This window comes from Aquarana catesbeiana, linkage group LG04 (assembly GCF_042186555.1).
Source record: "Aquarana catesbeiana isolate 2022-GZ linkage group LG04, ASM4218655v1, whole genome shotgun sequence".
In the NCBI taxonomy this organism is placed as follows: Eukaryota; Metazoa; Chordata; class Amphibia; order Anura; family Ranidae; genus Aquarana; species Aquarana catesbeiana.
This window is the reverse complement of record NC_133327.1, coordinates 326,231,359-326,255,223: the sequence shown is the minus strand read 5'-3', so window position 1 is coordinate 326,255,223 and position 23,865 is coordinate 326,231,359. Positions and strand designations below refer to the sequence as shown.

Sequence of the window (23,865 nt, the reverse complement as noted above, 5' to 3'; positions counted from 1 at the left end):
GAACGGATCAATATCTGATCCGATCAGATCTATACTAGTGTCCCCAGCAGTTTAGGGTTCCCAAAAACGCAGTGTTAGCGGGATCAGCCCAGATACATGCTAGCATCTGCGTTTTGCCCCTCCGCCTGGCCCGGCCCAGCCCACCCAAGTGCAGTATCGATCGATCACTGTCACTTACAAAACACTAAACGCACAACTGCAGCGTTCGCAGAGTCAGGCCTGATCCCTGCGATCGCTAATAGTTTTTTTGGTAGCGTTTTGGTGAACTGGCAAGCACCAGCCCCAGGCAGCGTCAGGTTAGTGCCAGTACCGCTAACACCCACGCACGCACCATACACCTCCCTTAGTGGTATAGTATCTGAATGGATCAATATCTGATTCGATCAGATCTATACTAGCGTCCCCAGCAGTTTAAAGTTCCCAAAAACGCAGTGTTAGGGGGATCAGCCCAGATACCTGCTAGCACCTGCGTTTTGCCCCTCTGCCCAGCCAAGCCCAGCCCACCCAAGTGCAGTATCGATCGATCACTGTCACCTACAAAACACTAAACGCATAACTGCAGCGTTCGCAGAGTCATGCCTGATCCCTGCGATCGCCAACAGTTTTTTTGGTAGCGTTTTGGTGAACTGGCAAGCATCAGCGGCCTAGTACACCCCAGTCGTAGTCAAACCAGCACTGCAGTAACACGTGGTGATGTGGCGAGTCCCATAAGTGCAGTTCAAGCTGGTGAGGTGTCAAGCACAAGTAGTGTCCCGCTGCCACCAAGAAGAAGACAAACACAGGCCCGTCGTGCCCATAATGCCCTACTACTGCATTCGCCAATCCTAATTGGGAACCCACCACTTCTGCAGCACCCGCACTTCCCCCATTCACATCCCCAACCAAATGCAGTCGGCTGCATGAGAGGCATTTTCTTTATGTCCTCCCGAGTACCCCTACCCAACGAACCCCCCCAAAAAAGATGTTGTGTCTGCAGCAAGCGCGGATATAGGCGTGACACCTGCTATTATTGTCCCTCCTGTCCTGACAATCCTGGTCTTTGCATTGGTGAATGTTTTGAACGCTACCATACACTAGTTGAGTATTACCACAGGGTACAGCAGTGCACAGACAAGGCACACTTTCACAGGGTCTCCCAAGATGCCATCACATTTTGAGAGACCCGAACCTGGAACTGGTTACAGTTACAAAAGTTACAGGTGATATATGCCAAAGCATGGGGGCAGCAGGGACAGAGGAGCGATTTGCTCCTACCTTTTGCGGGAGGATGCCCCCATGCTTCGGCATATATAAATGGTGCATGTATGCCCATCATTAGAAGTGGGTGGATGAAGGGAGGTATTCTAATGGTGGGCATACCCACCGATCAAATTTTTTTTTTTTTCGTTCAGCACACAGGCTGCATGAAAAAAAAAAAGATTACAATATATGCCCAACAAGGACCAGCAACGTACTGGTATGTTGCTGGACTTTGAGTGGTTATATCAGAATGATGCCTGCAGGTTTAGGTATCATCTTGGTATCATTCTTTTCAGCCAGCGGTCGGCTTTCATGTAAAAGCAATCCTAGCAGCTAATTAGCCTCTACACTGCTTTTACAAGCAGTGGGAGGGAATGCCCCCCCACCGTCTTCCATGTTTTTCTCTGGCTCTCCTGTCCCAACAGGGAACCTGAGAATGCAGCCGGTGATTCAGCCAGCTGACCATAGAGCTGATCAGAGACCAGAGTGGCTCTAAACATCTCTATGGCCTAAGAAACCAGAAACTACGATGATTTAATGACTTCGATTTCACCGGATGTAAACAGCGCCATTGGGAAATTGGGAAGGCATTTTATCACACCAATCTTGGTGTGGTCAGATGCTTTGAGGGCAGGGGAGAGATCTAGGGTCTAATAGACCCCAATTTTTTCAAAAAAGAGTACCTGTCACTACCTATTGCTAATATAGGGGATATATATATATATAACAGTTTAAAAATAAGGTAAAAACGCAAAACAATAAGAAAAAAAAAGCACCCCTGTACCCCCCTGCTCTCGCGCAAAGGCGAACGCAAGCGTCTGGCGTCAAATGTAAACAGCAATTGCACCATGCATGTGAGGTATCACCACGAAGGTCAGATCGAGGGCAGTAATTTTAGCAGTAGACCTCCTCTGTAAATCTAAAGTCGTAACCTGTAAAGGCTTTTAAGAATGTATTTAGTTTGTCGCCACTGCACGTTTGTGCGCAATTTTAAAGCATGTCATGTTTGGCATCCATGTACTCGGCCTAAGATCATCTTTTTTATTTCGTCAAACATTTGGGTAATATAGTGTGTTTTAGTGCATTAAAATTTAAAAAAGTGTGTTTTTTCCAAAAAAAATGCGTTTGAAAAATCGCTGCGCAAATACTGTGTTTTTCATGTAAACAAAAAGTGTCAGAAAGGGCTTTGTCTTCAAGTGGTTAGAAGAGTGGGTGATGTGTGATATAAGCTTCTAAATGTTGTGCATAAAATGCCAGGACAGTTCAAAAACCCCCCAAATGACCCCATTTTGGAAAGTAGATGTTTTTTTTTTGCACAAAGTTGTCACTAAATGATATGTGCAAAAAAAAAAAAAAATTGTCACTTTCCCACAACTTGTGTCAAAATATAAAATATTCCATGGACTCAACATGCCCCTCAGCAAATAGCTTGGGGTGTCTACTTTCCAAAATGGGGTCATTTGGGGGGGTTTTGTGCTATCTTGGCATTTTATGGCCTTCAAAACTGTGATAGGTAGTAAGGAGTGAAATCAAAAATGTACGCCCTTAGAAATCCTGAAGGCGGTGATTGGTTTTCGGGGCCCCGTACGCGGCTAGGCTCCCAAAAAGTCCCACACATTTGGTATCCCCATACTCAGGAGAAGCAGCTGAATGTATTTTGGGTGCAATTCCACATATGCCCATGGCCTGTGTGAGCCATATATCATTTAGTGACAACTATTTGGTTTTTTTTTGTTTTTTTGTCATTATTCAATCACTTGGGACAAAAAAAATTAATATTCAATGGGCTCAACATGCCTCTCAGCAATTTCCTTGGGGTGTCTACTTTCCAAAATGGGGTAATTTGGGGGGGTTTTGAACTGCCCTGCCATTTTAGCACCTCAAGAAAGGACATAGGCAGTCATAAATTAAAGGCTGTGTAAATTCCAGAAAATGTACCCTAGTTTGTAGGCGCTATAACTTTTGCGCAAACCAATAAATATACACGCAGTGCCAAATTGTAAAAAGTGCTCTGGTCAGGAAGGGGGTAAATCCTTCCGGGGCTGAAGTGGTTAAATAATTGCGGCAGGATACTATTTCCAAATTGTTTGAAGAGTTCTATGGGAAGACCATCGTCCCCTGGGGCCTTATAGTTGGGGAACAGACTAATCACCTCCTGCAGTTCCTCAATCCTGACAGGGGCATCTAAGAGCAATTTCTGTGCGTCTGTTAAACTGGGTAACCCTATACCTTGCAAATATTCCTGCAGATCGGCCGCTGTGTGGTCCACCTGGGATCTATACAGATCTGAGTAAAACCACACCAGCGTTTGCATTATAAGATCAGGGGTGTTCACCAGTCTCCCCCCATCCTGGCGTAATGCGCCAATAGATGGGGAGGTCTGGGAGGCCCTTACAATATTTGCCAGTAGTTGTTCCGTCTGTTCCCCCTCTTCGTAGAAAGCCATCCTATTAAAGAACCGTTTCCGGTCTGCTGCAGATTCAGTGATCCTATCCATTGCTTCCGTGCAGCTAGCCAAGCATCTCTAGCTACCTCTGATGGATCCGCTACAAATTCTGCTTCTAAGCGACTGACCAGCCGGGCAGCCTGCTCCTGTAGGGCACTAGTTTTTGACTTGACCCCATTTACCTTATAGACAAGCACACCTCTCAAGAATGCCTTAAATGTATCCCATGCTAATGCACTTTTTTTTAACTGTGGTGGTGGAAACCACCTCCTACAGCGTTGGAGTCACGGCTTTGCGTATCATGGGAGCAAACGCTGTTGTTGTCAGAATAAATAAACCCATGCTGCAGCTGAATGGCATACCTGCTAAGAAAATGATGGTTAACAATAAAACAAAGTAACATTACAGTATAACAGTAAGACATACCATACCTGCAAAGCAAATACAATAAAACATAGTAAATATAAAACATTACAGTTACAATAGAGAGTGATATTGCCCACGCTGTTACAGGTTTATAATGAGGCACTAAAGGGAGGCGTATTATCCAATTCCATGAATGAGGCAAGCATTATTGTACTTCTAAAACCAAGCAAAGATGCTACACTACCTGACTCATACAGAACCATTACCTTGCTCATGTCAAACTTTACGTACTCAAGCCAGTCAAACTACTGGCTTGAGTACTAGCAACCAGATCAGCCCAGGTGATACACAAGTTAGTGCATAGAGATCAGTCAGGATTCATTCCCACTAGATCCATGGCCCAAAATATTCGAAGACTTTTCCTGAACCTGCAGCTCCCTGTAGACAACACTGGAAACTGAGCTATTTTCTCGTTGAATGCAGCTAAGGCCTTCAACAGTGTCGAGTGGCCTTACCTGTGGAAAGTGTTGGATCATGTAGGCCTAGGGGCTAATGTCATCAAATGGGTTCAGCTGCTATATGCCCAACCATCGGCTAGGATCAGGGTTAATGGGGAACTGTCTGAGAATTTCCCACTGTTTCGGGGCACCAGACAGGGGTGCCCATTGTCACCCCTGCTGTTTGCCCTGGCCCTGGAACCTCTGGCATTGAGAATACGGAGGGGCGACAATATAGTGGGATTCAAACATGGCACAGGCACAGATGTGGTGTCACTGTACGCCGATTACACACTACTATATCTGGGTGATATGCAGGAATCACTGAACGCAGTCATGACTCTTATAAAGGCCTTTGGAGCACTGTCAGGCTTCTCCATTAATTGGAATAAATCTGTACTAATGCCAATAGACCCCTTAACAGCCCCCTTACCTGACTGTGCAGCAATGATACAGGTGGTATCCTCCTTTCGCTATTTGGGCATCCAGGATTCCCCAGATATATCTCAATATCTACCTCTCTATCTTACCCCCATACTCACCAAATTCCGCGACAAATGCAATGCTTGGTGTAAACTACCTTTATCTGTGGTGGGGGGAGGTAATCTTATAAAAATGGTATGGGCACCCCAGCTACTGTACATATTTAATAACTCCCCGGTTTGGATTTCCAGATGTTGGTTTAACAGAATTGACTAATTTCAGGGAATTGATCTGGCGGAAAAAGACAGCCAGGATCAGCTTATCGATACTACAATACAACAAGGACAAAGGGGGACTGGCGGTCCCACATTCGAGAGCCTATTACCTAGCTTCCCAATTACAACAGCTGGGGGGATGGGGAATAATGGACTTATCGGATCCAATCCGCCAGCTTCTGACCACATCAGACGAAAACACAACTGCACTAACCTATTTAGAGGCGGGTTACCTGCACTTAGACCCTGGGGCCCCCAGTATACTCCTATTAAAGACATTATGGCCCTACATTAAGAAGCTGCTGGGTATATGAGGTTTCCTGATACACACACCCTTATGGCGAAACCTGCATTACAAAGAACTACTTAAACTTAGGGGGTTTGGGAATTGGGAAAGAGCATGGATATGATGCATCTCACAAATGTAAAATGGGCTTAACCTCAAGTCCTTTTTGGAATTACAAGCAGAATTTGACATACCACGCACCAACTTCTACAAATACCTGCAGCTGCGACATGCCTTACAGGTGCAATCAAGGAGATTACCACTTAGATTGACCGGCCACACACTAATACAGGGAATCCTAATGGAGGATGTATAAAAGGGTATGGTCTCTAGATGTTAGAACATTATCCTAAATGCATTACAGGATTCCTCTAGTCCAGGGGTCTCCAAACTTTTTACTTCGAGGGCCACATTCTATATTTTACACATATTTGCGGGCCGGAAAAATTTATAAATAAATCCACAGTAGAAGAATAAAACAGAATCTGACTTACTGATGACAGAAGGACTGGATGGTGCTCCTGTATTCTTTGCTGGCACCTAAACGCTGGAGTATCATGCAGCAGGGCTAAACTTCCAGCGTGCATAAGGCTTTACATCTGTGTCCCCATCAGTCTCCCCATTCATCTGTGTCCCCATCAGTCTCCCCATACATCTGTGTCCCCATCAGTCTCCCCATACATCTGTGTCCCCATCACTCATCAGGGTATCCCCACAAATTGGTGTCCCCATTATACCCCCCCCCACATTTTTGTGTCCCCATCATTCATCCGAGTCTCCCTGCACATTTGTGTCCCCATCACAGCCCACCCCCGCCTGCATATTTGTGTCCCCATCAGCCCCCCTCCTCACATGCTAGTGTCCCCATAAGAGCCACCAGCCCCCCGCATGTGTTTCCCCATCAGAGCCATCAGACCCCCCAGATATTTGTGTCCCCATTAGAGTTATCAGCCCCCCACCACACATTTGTGTCCCCATCAGAGTCATCAGCTTTGGAGACCCCTGCTCTAGTCTACCATCTAGCTAATGGGAGGAGGATGTGGGGGCCATGGATGGGGAGACGTGGAATCTTTGCCTCGCCTCCGCCCCCCGGTCTCCGTATCCGCTTCTCAAAAACTGTCTCACCTATATCTGCTGCACCGAGCATATAGGACACCTGTGCGGCTCCATAAATGGGGAGCAAGTGATACACCACTCTGACCCAAATGTGTGAGGGATCATGGTGACCTCATACTTATGTTCTGGAAATGCCCCAAACTCTTCCGCTATTGGAAAGAAGTCCTAAATGTAATAGGTCAGATTTATACTATTACTATTCCACGTAACCCTACAGTATGTCTACTGGGTGCCCTGGATGAGACACTAACCCCATCAGCTTATACAGCAGTCCCTCCTCTGCTGTATGTTGCACGTAAATTGATTGCACAGTTTTGGATAACCCCCAGGGTTCCGACAGGACAACAATGGGTTGAACAAGTTAACAAAATTACTGATAGAGAAAAACTAACATATCAGCACAGAAACGCACCACGCAAATTTTGTGCAATGCGGCAGGCTTGGCTGGATGTCCCAAGGTTGGCACCACACCGACTAATTAGACAGACTCCTACAAGGATAGGAGTCCAAATGTATAAGGCCGGGAAAACCTTATGTAATGCACAACCCTAAGTGATATTGATGACTTTGGTGGGTCGAGACGACCGTTTGGGTACTACATGTCCTCAGAGCACTGGGGATATGTAGTGACCGTTCTGACCATTAATATTTGTAAATTTTTTTTTTTTTTTTTTCTTTGCTATGAGTTGGTTCCTTCTTACTCAGTTTATTTTCTATTTTTCTTATATACATCATTGTGTGATGTCGTGAACACATTTACTGTTGTTGATTGTACCACAAGCTTTTTTTTTTACAATAACTTGTATGACATATATCTTGCACTATGAAAAGCAAAATAAAATTCTTTTCCGATTTAAAAAAAAACAATAGAGAGAACAATAGAGCGGACAATAGAGAGCGAATAAAAGAGAGCAAACAATAGAGCAGAAAAATAAAACCACACCTATTTTTGGCTTTTTAATTTTTTTTTGTACTATATATAAACTGTAAACTGTAAACATTCCAGATTAGAGTCTTTCAAAATATGATGGCCATCGCATCTTTCGAGTCCTAAGTGTGCCCTAGGACTGTACAATGCTGTACCCTACGATAATACTCCACTAGTGTGTGGTAGCGTTCAAAACATTCACCAATGCAAAGACCAGGTGGGTCAGGACAGGAGGAACAATTAAAGTGGGTGTCAAGCCTATATTCGTGCTTTCTACAGACACAACATCTTCTTTGGGGATTTCTTTGGGTAAGGGTACCTGGGAGGACATACGGAAAATGCCTCTCATGCAGCCGACTCACTGCATTTGGATTGGGAAGTTGGTCCACAGCACCGTCTGGAAACAGAAGGGCTGCAATGATCTCTTCTTGGAATTTAAGGAAGGATCCAGTTTGTCCTGAAGCTTTGTATAGCATATAAGCATTCAGCAGAGCCAATTGGAATAAATATACAGACACTTTTTTATAGCAGCGTCTGGTCTTATGAGCAATTAGGTACGGCTCCAACAACTGGTCGTTGAGGTCCACCCCTCCCATATTAAGGTTATATTCGTGGACACAGAGGGGTTTCTCCACAACACCAGTCGCCGTCTGAATTTGGACCGTTGTGTCTGCGTGACGGGAGGACAGAACGAAAACATTCTTATTATCCCTCCACTTCACAGCGAGCAAATTATTACAGTACATCTCAAGCAGGTTCTCTCCCCCAGCCTAAGACAGGAATCTACAAGCTGCTGGGGTAAGCCCCGGTGATTAGATCGCACGGTGCCACATGCGCTAATTCCATGATAAAACAAGTGACTAAAAAGTGTCACGCTTGTGTAATTGTCCACATACAAGTGGTACCCCTTTCCGAAAAAGGGTGACACCAAGTCCCAAACAATCTCCAGCGCTCCCTATGTAGTCTGGGCAGTTCTCCGGCTCTACGTAACTACCTCTTCCCTCGTAAACCATAAAACTACATGTATAGCCTGTGGCCCTGTCACAGAGCTTATACATCTTGACCCCATATCTGGCACGCTTGCTGGGAAGATACTGTTTCAATGACAAGCGGCAAGAAAACTTAATCAGGTATTCATCAACGCAGACAACTTGATGGAGAGTAAACAAGGCTGCAAACTGCTGGTTGAAGTGGTTTACGAGGGGCTGAATTTTGTAGAGCCGATCGTATTCAGGGTAACCCCGAGGACGACAGAGTTTAGCGTTTATATGTATATGCGTTTAGTGTTTTGTAAGTGACAGTGATCAACTGATACTGCACTTGGGTGGGCTGGGCTGGGCGGATGGGCTAAACACAGGTGCTAGCAGGTATCTGGGCTGATCCCGCTAACGCTGCGTTTTTGGGAACCCTAAACTATTGGGGACGCTAATATAGTTCTGATCAGATCAAAGATATCGATACGTTCAGACACTATAATACTAAGGGAAGTGTATGGTGTGTGTGTGGGTGTTAGCACTAACCTGACGCTGCCTGGGACAACGCAGACCCTAACTGACGCAGAGAAATAGCAGCACATTGGTCTTCCCAGCGAATGGCAGTGTGGAAAGTGTGGAGGAGAGCAGGCTGAGTTCCAGCACAACTAGAAAACTCACCAGGCTGTGCTCTCCTGCCTAGTGTGGTCAGTAATAGGAAAGCAGAGGGACTGGCAGGAACAACAGGTATTTCACACAAAGGAAGCAATACAAAGAACAGAATACTTTTTCATACAAGTACATGGTACAGCAAGCACATATCAGGAATATGAAATGTTGGGTTGACATATTCTTTAATTATTCTAATAGTCTTCCCCTCATAGGATACTATCAACATTCCTATCTATATACCACCCTAAACTGGATATTTCTGTATGGGTTAATGTTAGAATAATTAATCATCCAGCATCTAAAAATGCATAAGCATACAATAGGCATTTATATCCGAAATATATGAAGTTTTTAGCTACCTTTGACCAACTAATTTGCGTGCCTGTATAGAGCGATATACACATCATGTAAGCATGACTCCTCAAGAATTGTTAATAGTATTTCTTTAAAATATTCAAGACTACAGCTCAAGAGTTCTGCCTGCATTTTTTCATACTTAAGGGGTGGTTGACCACCACATAGTATTTATTTGAATGTGGCTCAGAAGCTGTTAAAAGATAGGGCCTTATGATGTAAGCATGATCATGTAGGGTCTTCAATGAGCATTATAGAACTGCTTAGGAGTGGGTCTGAAAAGAGAATTCTAGTACACACGGTCTGAATGACGAACGGCATCGGCCGGTTCAATACAAACCGGCCAACATTCGGCCCTTGTGTATGGCAGCCAGTCTGACAGAAGCTTCATCGTATCGAAGGCTCATGACCTCCTCTCTGCATGCATAGTGCACCCACACCAATCAATCCGTCCGCGTGTCCGTCTGTGTCTGCCCCTACCAGAAGAGCACATTTAATATTTCAGGCCTGATGCCCAGCTGGGAGCCAAGGTAAATCATGCTACTGCTGAACCATTATACACAAAACTCTACAACCTTTGCATTCTGGCCTTCTTCTGAGCAGGGTCATATTTACCCTCAGTAACTCCCCTAAATTGATGCTCTGTGGTCCACTCCATTCCTAGGTGAGATTAAATAAAGAGTGGGTTCTCTCTGTATGGGTATGAGAAGAAGCAGGTTCACCTAAAGGTGATGAGGCAGAGTAGAGACATTTCTTGCATCCCGCTTACTAAAAATTGTGCAAGTTGTGGAAACTCCTACTTCCTTTGGCATTAAACCAGGTGAACACACAATCATTCCCATATCACACCTGGCTCATATGTACTGTGAATTTTGTATGACGTCCATATCTGTGCTGCCATTCCAGTTCCATAATTGTTCCTATATCACCCATTTTATGAATGTAGAATGATTTTGATTGGTCATGTCATCGCTGGAAGGAGGATAACTTTCATATAAAGTGCATATTGTAACCTTTTAATATTATAAAACGTCTTGAAAATAATCGAATGTAACATGGGCCGTGAACCTAATACACTTGTAACTGTTCCTTTACAACATAACCATGTCATTGTACAATATATGTACAGTATCTCACAAAAATTAGTACACCCCTCACATTTTTGTACAAATTTTATTCTACCTTTTCATGTGACAACACTGAAGAAATTACACTTTGCTACAATGTAAAGCAGTGAGTGTACAGCTTGTATAACAGTGTAAATTTGCTGACCCCTCAAAATAACTCATCACACAGCCATTAATGTCTTAACTGCTGGCAACAAAAGTGAGTACACCCCTAAGTGAAAATGTCCACATTGGGCCCGATTAGACATTTTTCCTCCCTGGTGCCATGTGATTCATAAGTATTACAAGGTCTCAGGTGTGAATGGGGAGCAGGTGTGTTAAATTTGGCGTTATCGCTCTCACTCTCTCATACTGGTCATTGGAAGTTCAACATGGCACCTCATGGCAAAAAACTCTCTGATGATCTGAAAAAAAGAATTGTTCTACATAAAGATGGCCTAGGCTATAAGAAGATTGCCAAGACCCTGAAACTGAGCTGCAGCACTGTGGTCAAGAACATACAGCAGTTTAACAGGACAGGTTCCACTCAGAACAGGCCTCGCCATGGTCGACCAAAGAAGTTGAGTGCACGTGCTCAGCGTCATATCCAGAGGTTGTCTTTTGGAAATAGACGTATGAGCACTGCCAGCATTACTGCCGCACACTGCATCAAATTGGTCTGCATGGCTGTCATCCCAGAAGGAAGCCTCTTTTAAAGATGATACACAAGAAAGCCCGCAGTTTGCTGAAGACAAGCAGACTAAGGACATGGATTACTGGAACCATGTCCTGTGGTCTGATGAGACCAAGATAAACAGATTTGGTTCAGATAGTGTCAAGCGTGTGTGGCACCAGATTCTGTGGGCACCGGTTTTAGTAAATCTCCCCCATAGCGTACCTATTTAATAAATGTCTCCCTATATTATAGGGAACAGTTTTACTGTTTTCTCTGTAGCTGAATGATATATGTATTTGTTCTTTCTGGGTTGTTTTTTGGGTTTAGATATGCATTACATATTTTCAAAGAAACATGCACAACATCATTGACTATTTTATCCCACACAGAAAAACAGACTAACCTGGGATGAAAGAGTTTATCTTCATGCTGCAAATGAGACACTGCACCTAAACAATTTTGAACATCAAAAATAAAAGCTTTTAGAATATTGTCCATAGCAAAGCAATATCAAGATTAAAGTGATTGTAAATGATCACCTCGTGAAACAACCCATTCAGTTTAAAATAGAAATGAAAGACAAAACATTTGTGTATAGATATATGAAAAAACAAAACAAAAACATAAAATACCTTTTTTATAAGTCATCACCTTCCCTCTAATCTCAGCTGCATGGGAGTTAGGGGGAAGAGAAGCAGCAGCACACTGAACATCCCAGTGAATGGCTGTGCAAGGGGGGGGGCGTATCAGGACAAGTCAATCATTGGAGGAAAGCAGGCCGAGTTCCCAGCAAAGCTAGAGAACTGACCACGCTGGGAATGCTTATATGCCTAGTGTGGTCAGTTTGAAATAGGAAAGCAGGGGTACTGGCAGGAACGCCAGGGATTTCACACAAAGGAAGCAATAAAAAGAAAACAGCCAGGATACTTTCTCATACAAGTATATGGTGCAGCAAGCACATATCAGGAATATGAAATGTTGGGGTAACAAATGCTTTAAACAATCCAATGAAGTGGTTTTCAAAAACAAGTGTGTAAGCGGCTTGGTAGAAGGCAAATAGGCTTATGTTTGTTTCTTTAAAAGAGTTACTCTATGTCCTGGGACCTTCAAACCCAGCCACATTTGCAAATCTCCACTTTAAGATGGATTACCGTTTAACACAGGGGTCTCAAAGTACCGGCCCGCGGGCCATTTGCGGCCCGCGGACCGGTTAAAAATGGCCCGCAGGCAGGGCTGATAAAGGACTAGAGGTCGACCGATATTTGGCCATTAGGTCGATATATAGCACTGGCCGCTGCTCTTCCTTCCTTCTCCACACTCAGCGCTTGATGCTTGTGTGAAACTGACACGTAACAGGAGGAGAGAGACAGAGGGATCTGTCAGATTTGAGGTTGATGTCGGGGGTGGGCGGGACCCGGCCAATATCAAACACCAGCCAATGGGATCTGGGCGGGCAGCTACGTGTATGTGGCCCGCCCCTTTTCTTAAGCAGCCCAATCATTGGCTGGTGTTTGACAGCTGCTGGCCCCGCCCACCTCGGCCGGGTCCCGCCCACCCCGACATCAACCTCAATTCTGACAGATCCCTCTGTCTCTCTCCTCTGTGCTACGTGTCAGCTTCACACAAGCATCAAGCGCTGAGTGTGGACAGCTCCTTGTCAGTTTCACACACTGTTACACTCCGCTCAGTGTGAAACCTGCCAGTGGCACCTGCCTGTGCCAATCAGTGCCATCTGTCAGTGCCATCTGTCAGTGCCAGCTGCCAGTGCCACTGCCAATCAGTGCCACCTGCCAGTGCCAACCAGTCTGCCATTGCCACCTGCCACCTCCAACCAGTACCACCTGCCAGTGCCACCTGCCACCGCCAATCAGTGCCACCACCAACCAGTGCCTGCCAGTGCCACCGCCAACCAGTGCCCCTGCCAATCAAAGCCACCTGCCAGTGCCACCTTCCGCCACCTGCAAGTGCCACGCCAATCAGTGCCACCTGCCAGTGCCAACCAGTGCTTGCCAGTGCCACCTGCCACCACCTGCCAGTGCCACGCCAATCAGTGCCACCTGCCAGTGCCACGCCAATCAGTGCCACCTGCCAGTGCCACGCCAATCAGTGCCACCTGTCAGTGCCAATAGTGCCACCTGCCAGTTCCAAACCAGTGCCACCTGCCAGTTTCAAACCAGTGCCACTTGCCAATGCCTGCCAGTGCCACCTTCCAGTGCCAACCAGTGCCACTGCCAATAAGTGCCACCTGCCAGTGCCATTGCCAATCAGTGCCACCTGCCAGTGCCATCTGTCAGTGCCAATCAGTGCACCCTCCAAACAGTGCAACGTGCCACCTGCCAGTGCCACCTGCCAGTGACAGACAGTGCCACCTGCCAGTGCCACCTGCCTAAGCCAACCAGTGCCATCTGTACTGAGGACATCAAGTGTTTGGTAGAGTGACAGGAGCAAGCAGGGAGGAGTGGAGTGGGTGAGGTTTTTTTTTTTTCAAATCGGCCTAAAATATCGGCCACAAAAATCGTCATCATATATCGGCCATCGGCTTTACCTCTCCATCTCTTCTGTCCTCTCCGCTGCACGCTGCTGCAGCCCAGAGAGAGAACAGAGCTGAGAATGGAGCGGAGGAAGGATCCGCTCATCGATCCGCCCACCTAGGCATTGACGATCGACCAGAGCTCCAAACCAGGGTCCTGCTGCCACCTCAGGGCGGGAGATTGTGTTCTCTGGGTCCCCTGTCACTAGGCCTGTATGGAAGCCAGGAGGAGAGGATTTGGGAGGCAGATGATCCTGACTGCCAGGAGAGGTGAGTGAGCCATCACACTGAGGCAAAGTCCTTAGTGGGGTGACTGGGGTAGAAATTTGTGCAGTGTGGGGGGTATTTTATGCAGTGTGGAGGGTGATTGTGCAGTGTGGGGGGTAATTGTGTAGTGTGGGGGTATTTTATGGAGTGTGGGGGGTATTTTATGGAGTGTGGGGGGTATTTTATGGAGTGTGGGGCTATTTGTGCAGTGTGTGGCTATTTGTGCAGTGTGGGAGGGGTAATGCTGGGTAGTTAATAATGCGTTTGCTGACACCAATGCTGGGTTAATAATGCGCTTACGGACACCAGTACTGGGTATAATGCGTTTGCTGACACCAGTGCTGGGTATAGTATAGTATATTATTGCTGGTATAGTTCATTGCTTTTGAAGTTTTAAAAGTTTGCATGCGGCCCCCCATGGGATATGAAAACTTGTCATGTGGCCCTCAGGCAATTTGAGTTTGAGACCCCTGGTTTAACACTTCCACAATTCAAATAGCGTGTCTCCAATAATCAGTATGACATGTGCTTTGAATAGTTGATTAAAAGGGCATAACATAACTGAATTCAGGGAATCAAGTGGTGTGCAGAAGTACTTTTTTTTTAAGGAATATACTGTATACACTGCTAGTACTCTAAACTACAATAGCCATGCTTTGCTCACAGTGCTGGACCTTCTTCTCTGTTGTAAGATAAGATATGTTGTTGATATTCTAAGATATTTAAACTGAAGTTCGAAAAGGTCTGCTACCCCTCGCTAGATTCCCAAGATACAGTTGTTCCAGAATAGTGTTCTGTGTCTACATGTACATAATTATTTAGGCTCTGAGCTCATTTGACATACCTATGCCTTTTGTATTGATTCGGCACTGAGTCGCTAACTGACAATTGCACAGTCGTGCAACGTGGCTCCCAAACAAAATTGACGTCCTTTTTTTTCCCCACAAATAGAGCTTTCTTTTGGTGGTATTTGATTACCTCTGCTGTTTTTATTTTTTGCGCTATACACAAAAAAAATAGCGACAATTTTTAAAAAACAGATTTTTTTTTACTTTTTGCTATAATAAATATCCCCAAAAAATCTATAAAAAAACAATTTTTTTTTCCTCAGTTGAACCTGATACGTATTCTTCTACATATTTTTAAAAAATTGCAATAAGCGTTTATTGATTGGTTTGCGTAAAAGTTATATCGTCTACAAAATATGACATTTTAATTAATATTTTTTTTTTACTAGTAATGGCGGCGATCAGTGATTTTTATCAAGACTGCAACATTATGGCGGCCAGATCGGACACTTTTGGCGCTATTTTGGGACCATTCACATTTATACAGCGATCAGTCCGATTAAAAATGCATTGATTACTGTGTAAATGTGACTGGCAGTGAAGAGGTTAACCACTAGGGGGCACTGTAGAGGTTAAGCGTGTCCTAGGGAATGATTCTAACTGTGAGGAGGATGGACTATGTGTGACACGACACTTTAACCCTTCCCGACGAAGGACCACTTTATCTCTGTGGACCACCAAATAGGGAGTATGACAGGATAATGCCGCCAACTCCATCACCTTACGGGCCGATGTAACAGCCACCAAGAATGCCACCTTCTGGGACAACGTAGGCAAGGGAATCTCCCAAATATTTTCTGGAGAACCAAGAGCACCAAGTTTAAACCCCACGGTGGCAAAAGAGACCATATAGGCGGAGCCACATGTCGAACTCCCTGAATGAAAATACAAACTAAAGAGTGCGTGGCTAGGGGTCGCTGAAAGAAGATTGCTAAGGCAGACACCTTTGCTCCACACCCCATTGAAGAAAGGCCAAGATCCGAGCCACAGAAAAGGAGCGAAGATGAGCACCAATCGACTCACACCAAGAAATGTATGCTTTCTACGTATGATGGTATATCTTGCTAGAAGTTGACTTCTTCGCCTTCAACATAGTAGGGATCACTGATCCAGACAAACCTCTATCCCTCAACACCTGGCTTTCAAAAGCCGAGCCATCAAAACCAGCGACTATAAAGCAGGATGGAAGCTCAGCCCTTAGGGCAACTAGTCGTCTCTGAGGTAGCCCCAAGGGACATTTAGGGCCACCAGAATGACTGGAAGACGTTCGCCCTCGATCCTTCGCAGGAACAGCAGAAGCAGCTTGAGAAAAGGAAGGTATTGGCCCCACCTTGGCACTAGGACAGCTGCGGCGTCTACCAGAGGAATCCGTGACCTCGCTCCGATCCTCGGTATCTTCCTGTTGAACTGAACCTGCTGAAGGAGCCACGTACGGCCTTGTACAAACGGAACTGCCTTGAAGATGGACACCACCAGGCCCAGATTCTGTTTGCAAGTCGGGAGAGAAGACTGTTTGTGTGACAGCAGCCGGCGAATCACGGTCTGTGGTTCCTGAAGTTTGACCAGAAGGACCGTCCTGGTCAACATTAAGTCCAGAGTCAGACCCAGGTGATTCAATTTCCTGGACGGGGATAGGGGGTATTTTGAGTTCAGACTTCATCCGAACTTTTGCAGGAATTATATCCACACAAGGTGACGGACAAACTCTGCACCCCTTCTTTGATACCCCCAAAAGGATCTGCAGCCCCTGGACCAACTGGTCCGCCAGATCAACATAAGCACCTACTCGTTCCCCAGACTCTGGCGTAAAAGTTTGGCCCATTCAGTTAGCGTCTGAAACACCAGGGCCAAGGCCAGGACCGGTCGCAATGCCCAACCTGCCATAGTAAACATACTGCGTGCCAATGACTCCACTTTCCTATCGGCCGGGTCTTTAAAGGATGAAAAGACCTCTACTGGGATCATGGATGCTTTATTCAACCTGGAAACAGGAGGTTCCATCACCGGTGGGCTGGTCCACGTTTAAAATGTGATTCCTCAAAAGGGTAATGTACTACAAAACATTTGGGGACCACAAAGGGTTGCTTTGTTTTCCCCCATTCCTTATAGACAAATCTGTCAAAATAGGAAAGACAAGGAAACACCTTAGCTGTATGAGGCGTTGTGTGTATCAAAAGGCACAGCCCCGTCCATGGCCACATTAGCCACATCACATTAGGCCACCAGCGTTTTCTCATTTGCTGCTGCGACCGCGGAAGAGTCATTTTCCCGATTAGACAGATCGGGGAGCATGATATCAAGTCCCACTGGACGGGCCACGTCCATGGCGAGACCAGACACAGAATCAGATGAGACAAACTGACCAGGAGAAGGCGGAGAGCACTTCCTGCTAGGCCTTTGCCTACACACCACTTCCACCCGGGATACCAAGGACTGTAGGACCGCCATTAACGCATGTATGGGAAGCTGGAGTTCTAAAGAGCCATGGCACCCCGAGGGGTTCAGTGGGGGGAGATATGACCCTAAGGCTCCACAGGATAAAGGAGAACCCACAGCAACAAAAAATTTTTGGCTCCGCTATGGACACCCCCCCAAACTCAGATCACTTACTAGCAGAGAGAGAGAGAGAGAGAGAGAGAGAGAGAGAGAGAGACCCCCAAGGACTCACCACTATCAGCCAGAGGAGCACCGCATGTTCAGACCCAGCAGCTCACCATGTGTGCTAAGCAGTCCCTATATCCGGGAGAAGGAAGAGGAGGGCCTGGAGCCCAGGCAACGCCGCGTGGCTCCCGCCATCTCCAGCATCTCATCGAACCAAGGGAAAATGACCGTCAGCCGTAGACCATACAAAATCAAGAGAAAATGGCTGCCGTGACATCACGGACCACACAAACATGGCCAACGGCCGAAGACCAAACCAAGGGAGAATGGCTGCCGAACACTGCTAAATGCTGGCAGACTGTCTGGGAAGCCACACAGGAGTCTCCGCTGTGCCCTCTGCACTGGGACTCCCACCAGACCCCAGGTACTGCACCCCACACTTGCTAAGGCAGTGCATTCACCACCACAACCCCCCCCCCAGGGAATATTCACAGAGATGGGGGGAAAAAGCCCAACTTAACAGAGGAATTAGCATGGAAGAAGGGAACCTGCAGGCATGTCCAACTATCCCTGGAGGGTACCCGTGTCCACCCCACCCCACACAAAGGAGGGGAGGGGGAATCCTCTCGCCACCAAAGTGGAGGGCTGTCTGCCAGGGGGATGCTGCGACTCAGACCAAAGCCTGGTCATATGCGACCCTTCGAGATGATCAACTTGTGGGCCAACCTCCGTCCGTGGAGGCTATATCGCAGCTGACCTAGCAAGTAGCTTCGGTCTGCAAGCGCACGCTGGCTGGACTGGGGGGGGGGGCACTGGATCTAGATTGTCCAGCCCACCGCCCAGCCCGGCAGTTGATTGTAGATCTTCCAGGAAAAAAAAAAATCAAAAAGATGCATGGAAGGAGAAAAAAAGTAAAAATTGCTAGGACCAAAAGATCCCAGCAGGGAGCCTAGGTCTTTACTCCTGACTAGAGAGAAACAAACTGAATGCCTATAGCAGAGAGGGGGCTATATACCAGCTGAGGTCGGCCCATGGACGTAGCCAAGCTTTTTTGTTCTGCCTAGTCCTTCTCCTGCAGAAGGCGATATAAACCTATAGTTAGAATTAATGGAGCGCTGTGTCCGTTGATTAACTAAAGAGAAGTATAAATAAACTATGATTCGGAATTGGGCTTTAAGATACATTACAAAAGCAGTGGCATGTCAATTTGCTAGGTTTTCAAAGGCTTGTGCCCTGTACAGCATTTTATTATTGCAATGACAGGGTAGGGGTATTTCTATGGAGGGACCTCAATGTATTTGTTGTTACATGCAAACATTTAAAGGAGTTAAAATGGGTTTACTGTTTTATGTATCCCTAGACAGGCACTAGAAGCCTCAGGGCTTCTCACCACTGAGTGACATGACCACACCATAATCCCCATACCCAGGTAGGTGGCTCTATTGCTTGGAACCCAAGCATTTTTAGAAACACCTTACAAACTTGGGTTTTGAGTCTCTCTGTCTTAGCAAACCGCTCGCCCTTGCACAAAATCCACAATCTATGGTATACTCCTTCAGCACATGCTTCCTCACTATCCATTTTTCATTAGAGACTGGAAGAGAGCTTGGGCAGCTCACTTGCTGCCTTGGATTGGGAAAAGTCATTCTATTTCACATTCAAATCAAGCCTCTCAACTCATGTCCAGAAGAGGAACTATAAAATTTTGTCCAGGTGGTATAGGTGTCCTACTAGATTGCACAAAATGCTGCCAACATACCCTGACCATTGCTGGTTATGTGGAGGTGATACAGTTACCATGTTACAAATCTTGCAGACCTGCCCTCTGATTTATGTCCTCATATGTGGCCTATATGTACTAATTAATGCTCACGTTTCACCTGTGCATGTGCTCTCAGTGTATCCTGTGAAAAATAAAGTCTTATTCTTCGAAAAATGTACTATGTAGCCCTAATAACATGAGGAACATTTTACTGTGTTTGTGGCTGCTCCATGGGTACATTTCTACAAGACCCAACTAAGAAGCCAATAGGAACTTACGCATAAATTGCCTGTCAACCACCATGAACAAGGAGGGAACAATACAATATCAACAAGCAACACATTCATACGTAAACAATTGGCAAACTGACCATTTACTTCTTGTGCTACTGTGTTGTCTGATGTAGTTAAGGCTGTAAAAGAAAAATAATGGTATTTGAGACTCTAACAAAGAAAACAATGACCTTCTAAAAACATAGTAATAATATAGAGACGGTTGTGAAACTTCTGATTAAAGTGTTATACTGTACATGACCAAAGAGGAGTACCAGTCAAAACATTTTTTCAGTTTCAGACGGGGTATAGAAGGGTTAGATTCACTGTTATATTTCCCTCTTTTTGCTGTACCAGAGATAACATTGCTGACAGAAAAAGTTTACCACGCCCGTTGTAACCCATTTGTACAACGTCCTTCAGATCTAACAACATTTATGTAGTGCACGGGCCTACCAAATTGGATAGCTTAGGTAGGTCTTCATTTTACATAGTTTTGGTAGATCTAATGTTGATTGTACAGAAATTGTGCAGTCAAATAGCAATATGTACAGTGAGTCAACATCAACAAAAACAGCTGTATTAGTAAGATAAAAAAATAAAATAAAAATTAAATTAAATTAAAACAAAGGGAAAGAAACAGGGAGAGGAAGAGAAGAGAAATCACCACAATGGGACCATGAATAACAATAAACCACAGACAACAGTATGCAGTGTCAAAAATATGTAAGCTGAGGAAAGCTTGTGAAAATACAAAAAGGCATCAATATAATTGAAGCAGAACTCCAGTAGAAACTTTTTCTAGTTTTGGACAGAATGAAAGAGAAAAATCTCTGTCATGCTCCTACTGCTGTAAGTGTGCACATTGGGGAGGTCTCCCCATTACGTCCTGTCCCAGAGACATAGCAGGAAGTCATTGGAAACCTGCCCATCCAAAGTGAGAGGAAATCCCCTTAGTGGTCACTGAAACATGTGTGCCCACTGGAAGCTATTCCCTACCATGCCAGTGACACTGAGATTTTCCTTCTATCAGTTTAGTGTAAGTGAACCCTGTCCCCCCCCCCCCCCCCCCCCCCAAAAAAAAAAAAAAAAAAGCTTTAAAAGTTTTTAAAAGTTTAAGTTTACATTTTCAGAAAAAAAAAAAGAAAAAGTGAGCCAACACCCTACCTACACCCTTCCCAACCCCACCCTGGTTCCCGTTGCCTTTTCCTTTTTTCTAAAAAGGTGAACTAACCCTTTAAAAACCTGACAGAGTTCTATTAAAACTAGAGAAAAAAAAACAGTTGGACTGGCTCTCTTCAAACAAAAAAAAACAGTTTGTTCTTCCCCCACCTGCAGTGGAAAAGTGGAAAGTAGTATGGAACTGCTTGCTACCGACGGATGTCATCTGTGATACAATGCAGTAAACAGGAAGATATTTGTATTAGGAGAACATGGTCACCACTTTTCAGCTGTGACTGGTAAGATAATACACTGACTCCCAGGAATTACATTGCCCTGCAGGTAAGCTTTGGTCACAATCTGTGCTGCATCCATCCAACTACAATGTATTGTGAATAGACTAATCCTCTGATTTCTGTGAGCCAGAGGGGATGCCTTAGATTTTAGATGTACAAAACACAAAACTTGTCAATTTTTTGCCTGACTTCACAACCCACCATGAGAACTACTGGTCACTGAGGCTCTCTTATTGGCCAGCTGAATGGCAGAATACAGCTTGTTCAGAAATCAATTACTTCTGTGTAGCATGCCCACAGATCCAGGAGGGCATGCAAAAATCAGATTATCAGATGTCCTTGCAAGTATCATTAGATGCCTGCAAGTTTTAAGGATTGTTTTTTTTAAACAGACTAATCTACCCAACAGGTTTAGTTTTAAAAAATTGCTACTTCCATTTACAGCATCTCACATAATCTGAGATTTGTGGCATAGATATGAGTAGGGAAGAAGTACAGTGGGGCAAAAAAGTATTTAGTCAGCCACCAATTGTGCAAGTTCTCCATCTTAAAAAGATGAGAAAGGGCTGTAATTGCCATCATAGGTATACAGTTGCAATAAAAAGCATGTGAACCCTTTTGGAATGATATGGATTTCTGCACAAATTGGTCATAAAATGTGATCTGATCTTCATCTAAGTCACAATAGACAATCACAGTCTGCTTAAACTAATAACACACAATGAATTAAATGTTACCATGTTTTTATTCAACGCACCATGTAAACATTTACAGTGCATGTGGAAAAAGTATGTGAACCCCTAGACTAATGAGATCTCCAAGAGCTAATTGGAGTGAGGTGTCAGCCAACTGGAGTCCAATCAATGAGATGAGATTGGAGGTGCTGGTTACAGCTGCCCTGCCCTATAAAAAACACACACCAGTTCTGGGTTTGCTTTTCACAAGAAGCATTGCCTGATGTGAATGATGCCTCGCACAAAAAAGCTCTCAGAAGACCTACAATTAAGAATTGTTGACTTGCATAAAGCTGGAAAGGGTTATAAAAGTATCTCCAAAAAGCCTTGCTGTTCATCAGTCCACGGTAAGACAAATTGTCTATAAATGGAGAAAGTTCAGCACTGCTGCTACTCTACCTAGGAGTTTGGCGTCCTGTAAAGATTACTGCAAGAGCACAGCGCAGACTGCTCAATGAGGTGAAGAAGAATCCTAGAGTGTCAGCTAAACACTTACAAAAGTCTCTGGCATACGCCAACATCCCTGTTAGCAAATCTATGATACGTAAAACACTAAACAAGAATGGATTTCATGGGAGGATACCACAGAGGAAGCCACTGCTGTCCAAAAAAAACATTGCTGCACGTTTACAGTTTGCACAAGAGCACCTGGATGTTCCACAGCAGTACTGGCAAAATATTCTGTGGACAGATGAAACCACAGTTGAGTTGTTTGGAAGAAACACACAACACTATGTGTGCAGAAAAAGAGGCACAGCACATCAACATCAAAACCTCATCCCAACTGTGAAGTATGGTAGTGGGGGCATCATGGTTTGGGGCTGCTTTGCTGCGTCAGGGCCTAGACGGATTGCTATCATCGAAGGAAAAATTAATTCCCAAGTTTATCAAGACATTTTGCAGGAGAACTTAAGGCCATCTGTCCACCAGCTGAAGCTTAACAGAAGACAACGACCCAAAGCACAGTAGTAAATCAACAACAGAATGGCTTAAACAGAAGAAAATACGCCTTCTGGAGTGGCCCAGTCAGAGTCCTGACCGCAACCCGATTGAGATGCTGTGGCATGACCTCAAGAAAGCGATTCACACCAGACACCCCAAGAATATTGCTCAACTGAAACAGTTCTTTAAAGAGGAATGGTCAAGAATTACTCTTGACCGTTGCGCACGACTGATCTGCAACTACAGGAAACATTTGGTTGAAGTTATTGCTGCCAAAGGAGGTTCAACCAGTTATTAAATCCAAGGGTTCACATACTTTTTCCACCTGCACTGTACATGTATACATGGTGTGTTCAATAAAAACATGGTAACATTTAATTCTTTGTGTGTTATTAGTTTAAGCTGACTGTGATTGTCTATTGTTGTGACTTAGATGAAGATCAGATCACATTTTATGACCAATTTGTGCAGAAATCCATATCATTCCAAAAGGGTTTACATACTTTTTATTGCAACTGTACCTCAACTATGAGAGATAAAATGTGGAAACAAATCTTTGAAAGAATTTATTTGCAAATTATGGTGGAAAATAAGTATTTTGTCAATATCAAAAGTTCATCTCAATACTTTTTTATATATCCTTTGTTGGCAATGACAGGTCAAACGTTTTCTGTAAGTCTTCACAAGGTTGTCACACACTGTTTCTGGTATGTTGGCCCATTCCTCCATGCAGATCTCCTCTAGAGCAGTGATGTTTTGGGGCTGTTGCTGGGCAACACAGACTTTCAACTCCCTCCAAAGGTTTTCTATGGGGTTGAGATCTGGAGACTGGCTAGGCCACTCCAGGACCTTGAAATGCTTCTTACGAAGCCACTCCTTCGTTGCCCGGGCGGTGTGTTTGGGATCATTGTCATGCTTAAAGACCCAGCCACATTTTATCTTCAATGCCCTTGCTGATGGGAGGAGGTTTGCACTCAAAATCTAACGATACATAGCCCCATTCATTCTTTCATGTACACGGATCAGTCATCCAGCTCCCTTTGCAGAGAAACGACCCCAAAGCATGATGTTGTCACCCCCATTCTTCACAGTAGGTA

General features: G+C 44.9%; 1 protein-coding gene across 3 annotated transcripts in view; it reads right to left on the bottom strand.

The window, feature by feature from the left end:
• Positions 1-23,865, bottom strand: part of CYB5R4 (cytochrome b5 reductase 4) — a 353,527-nt gene that overhangs the window by 227,801 nt on the left and 101,861 nt on the right. The window contains exons 5-6 of one of the 3 annotated variants that reach the window (XM_073626888.1): positions 19,734-19,775; positions 11,759-11,804 (exon numbers count right to left, since the gene is read on the bottom strand). The exons of the other annotated variants lie outside the window; for them this stretch is intronic. Of the exons in view, the coding sequence (XP_073482989.1) occupies positions 11,759-11,804; positions 19,734-19,775 (88 nt within the window). The remainder of the gene's footprint in view (positions 1-11,758; positions 11,805-19,733; positions 19,776-23,865) is intronic. 3 annotated transcript variants of the gene reach the window in all.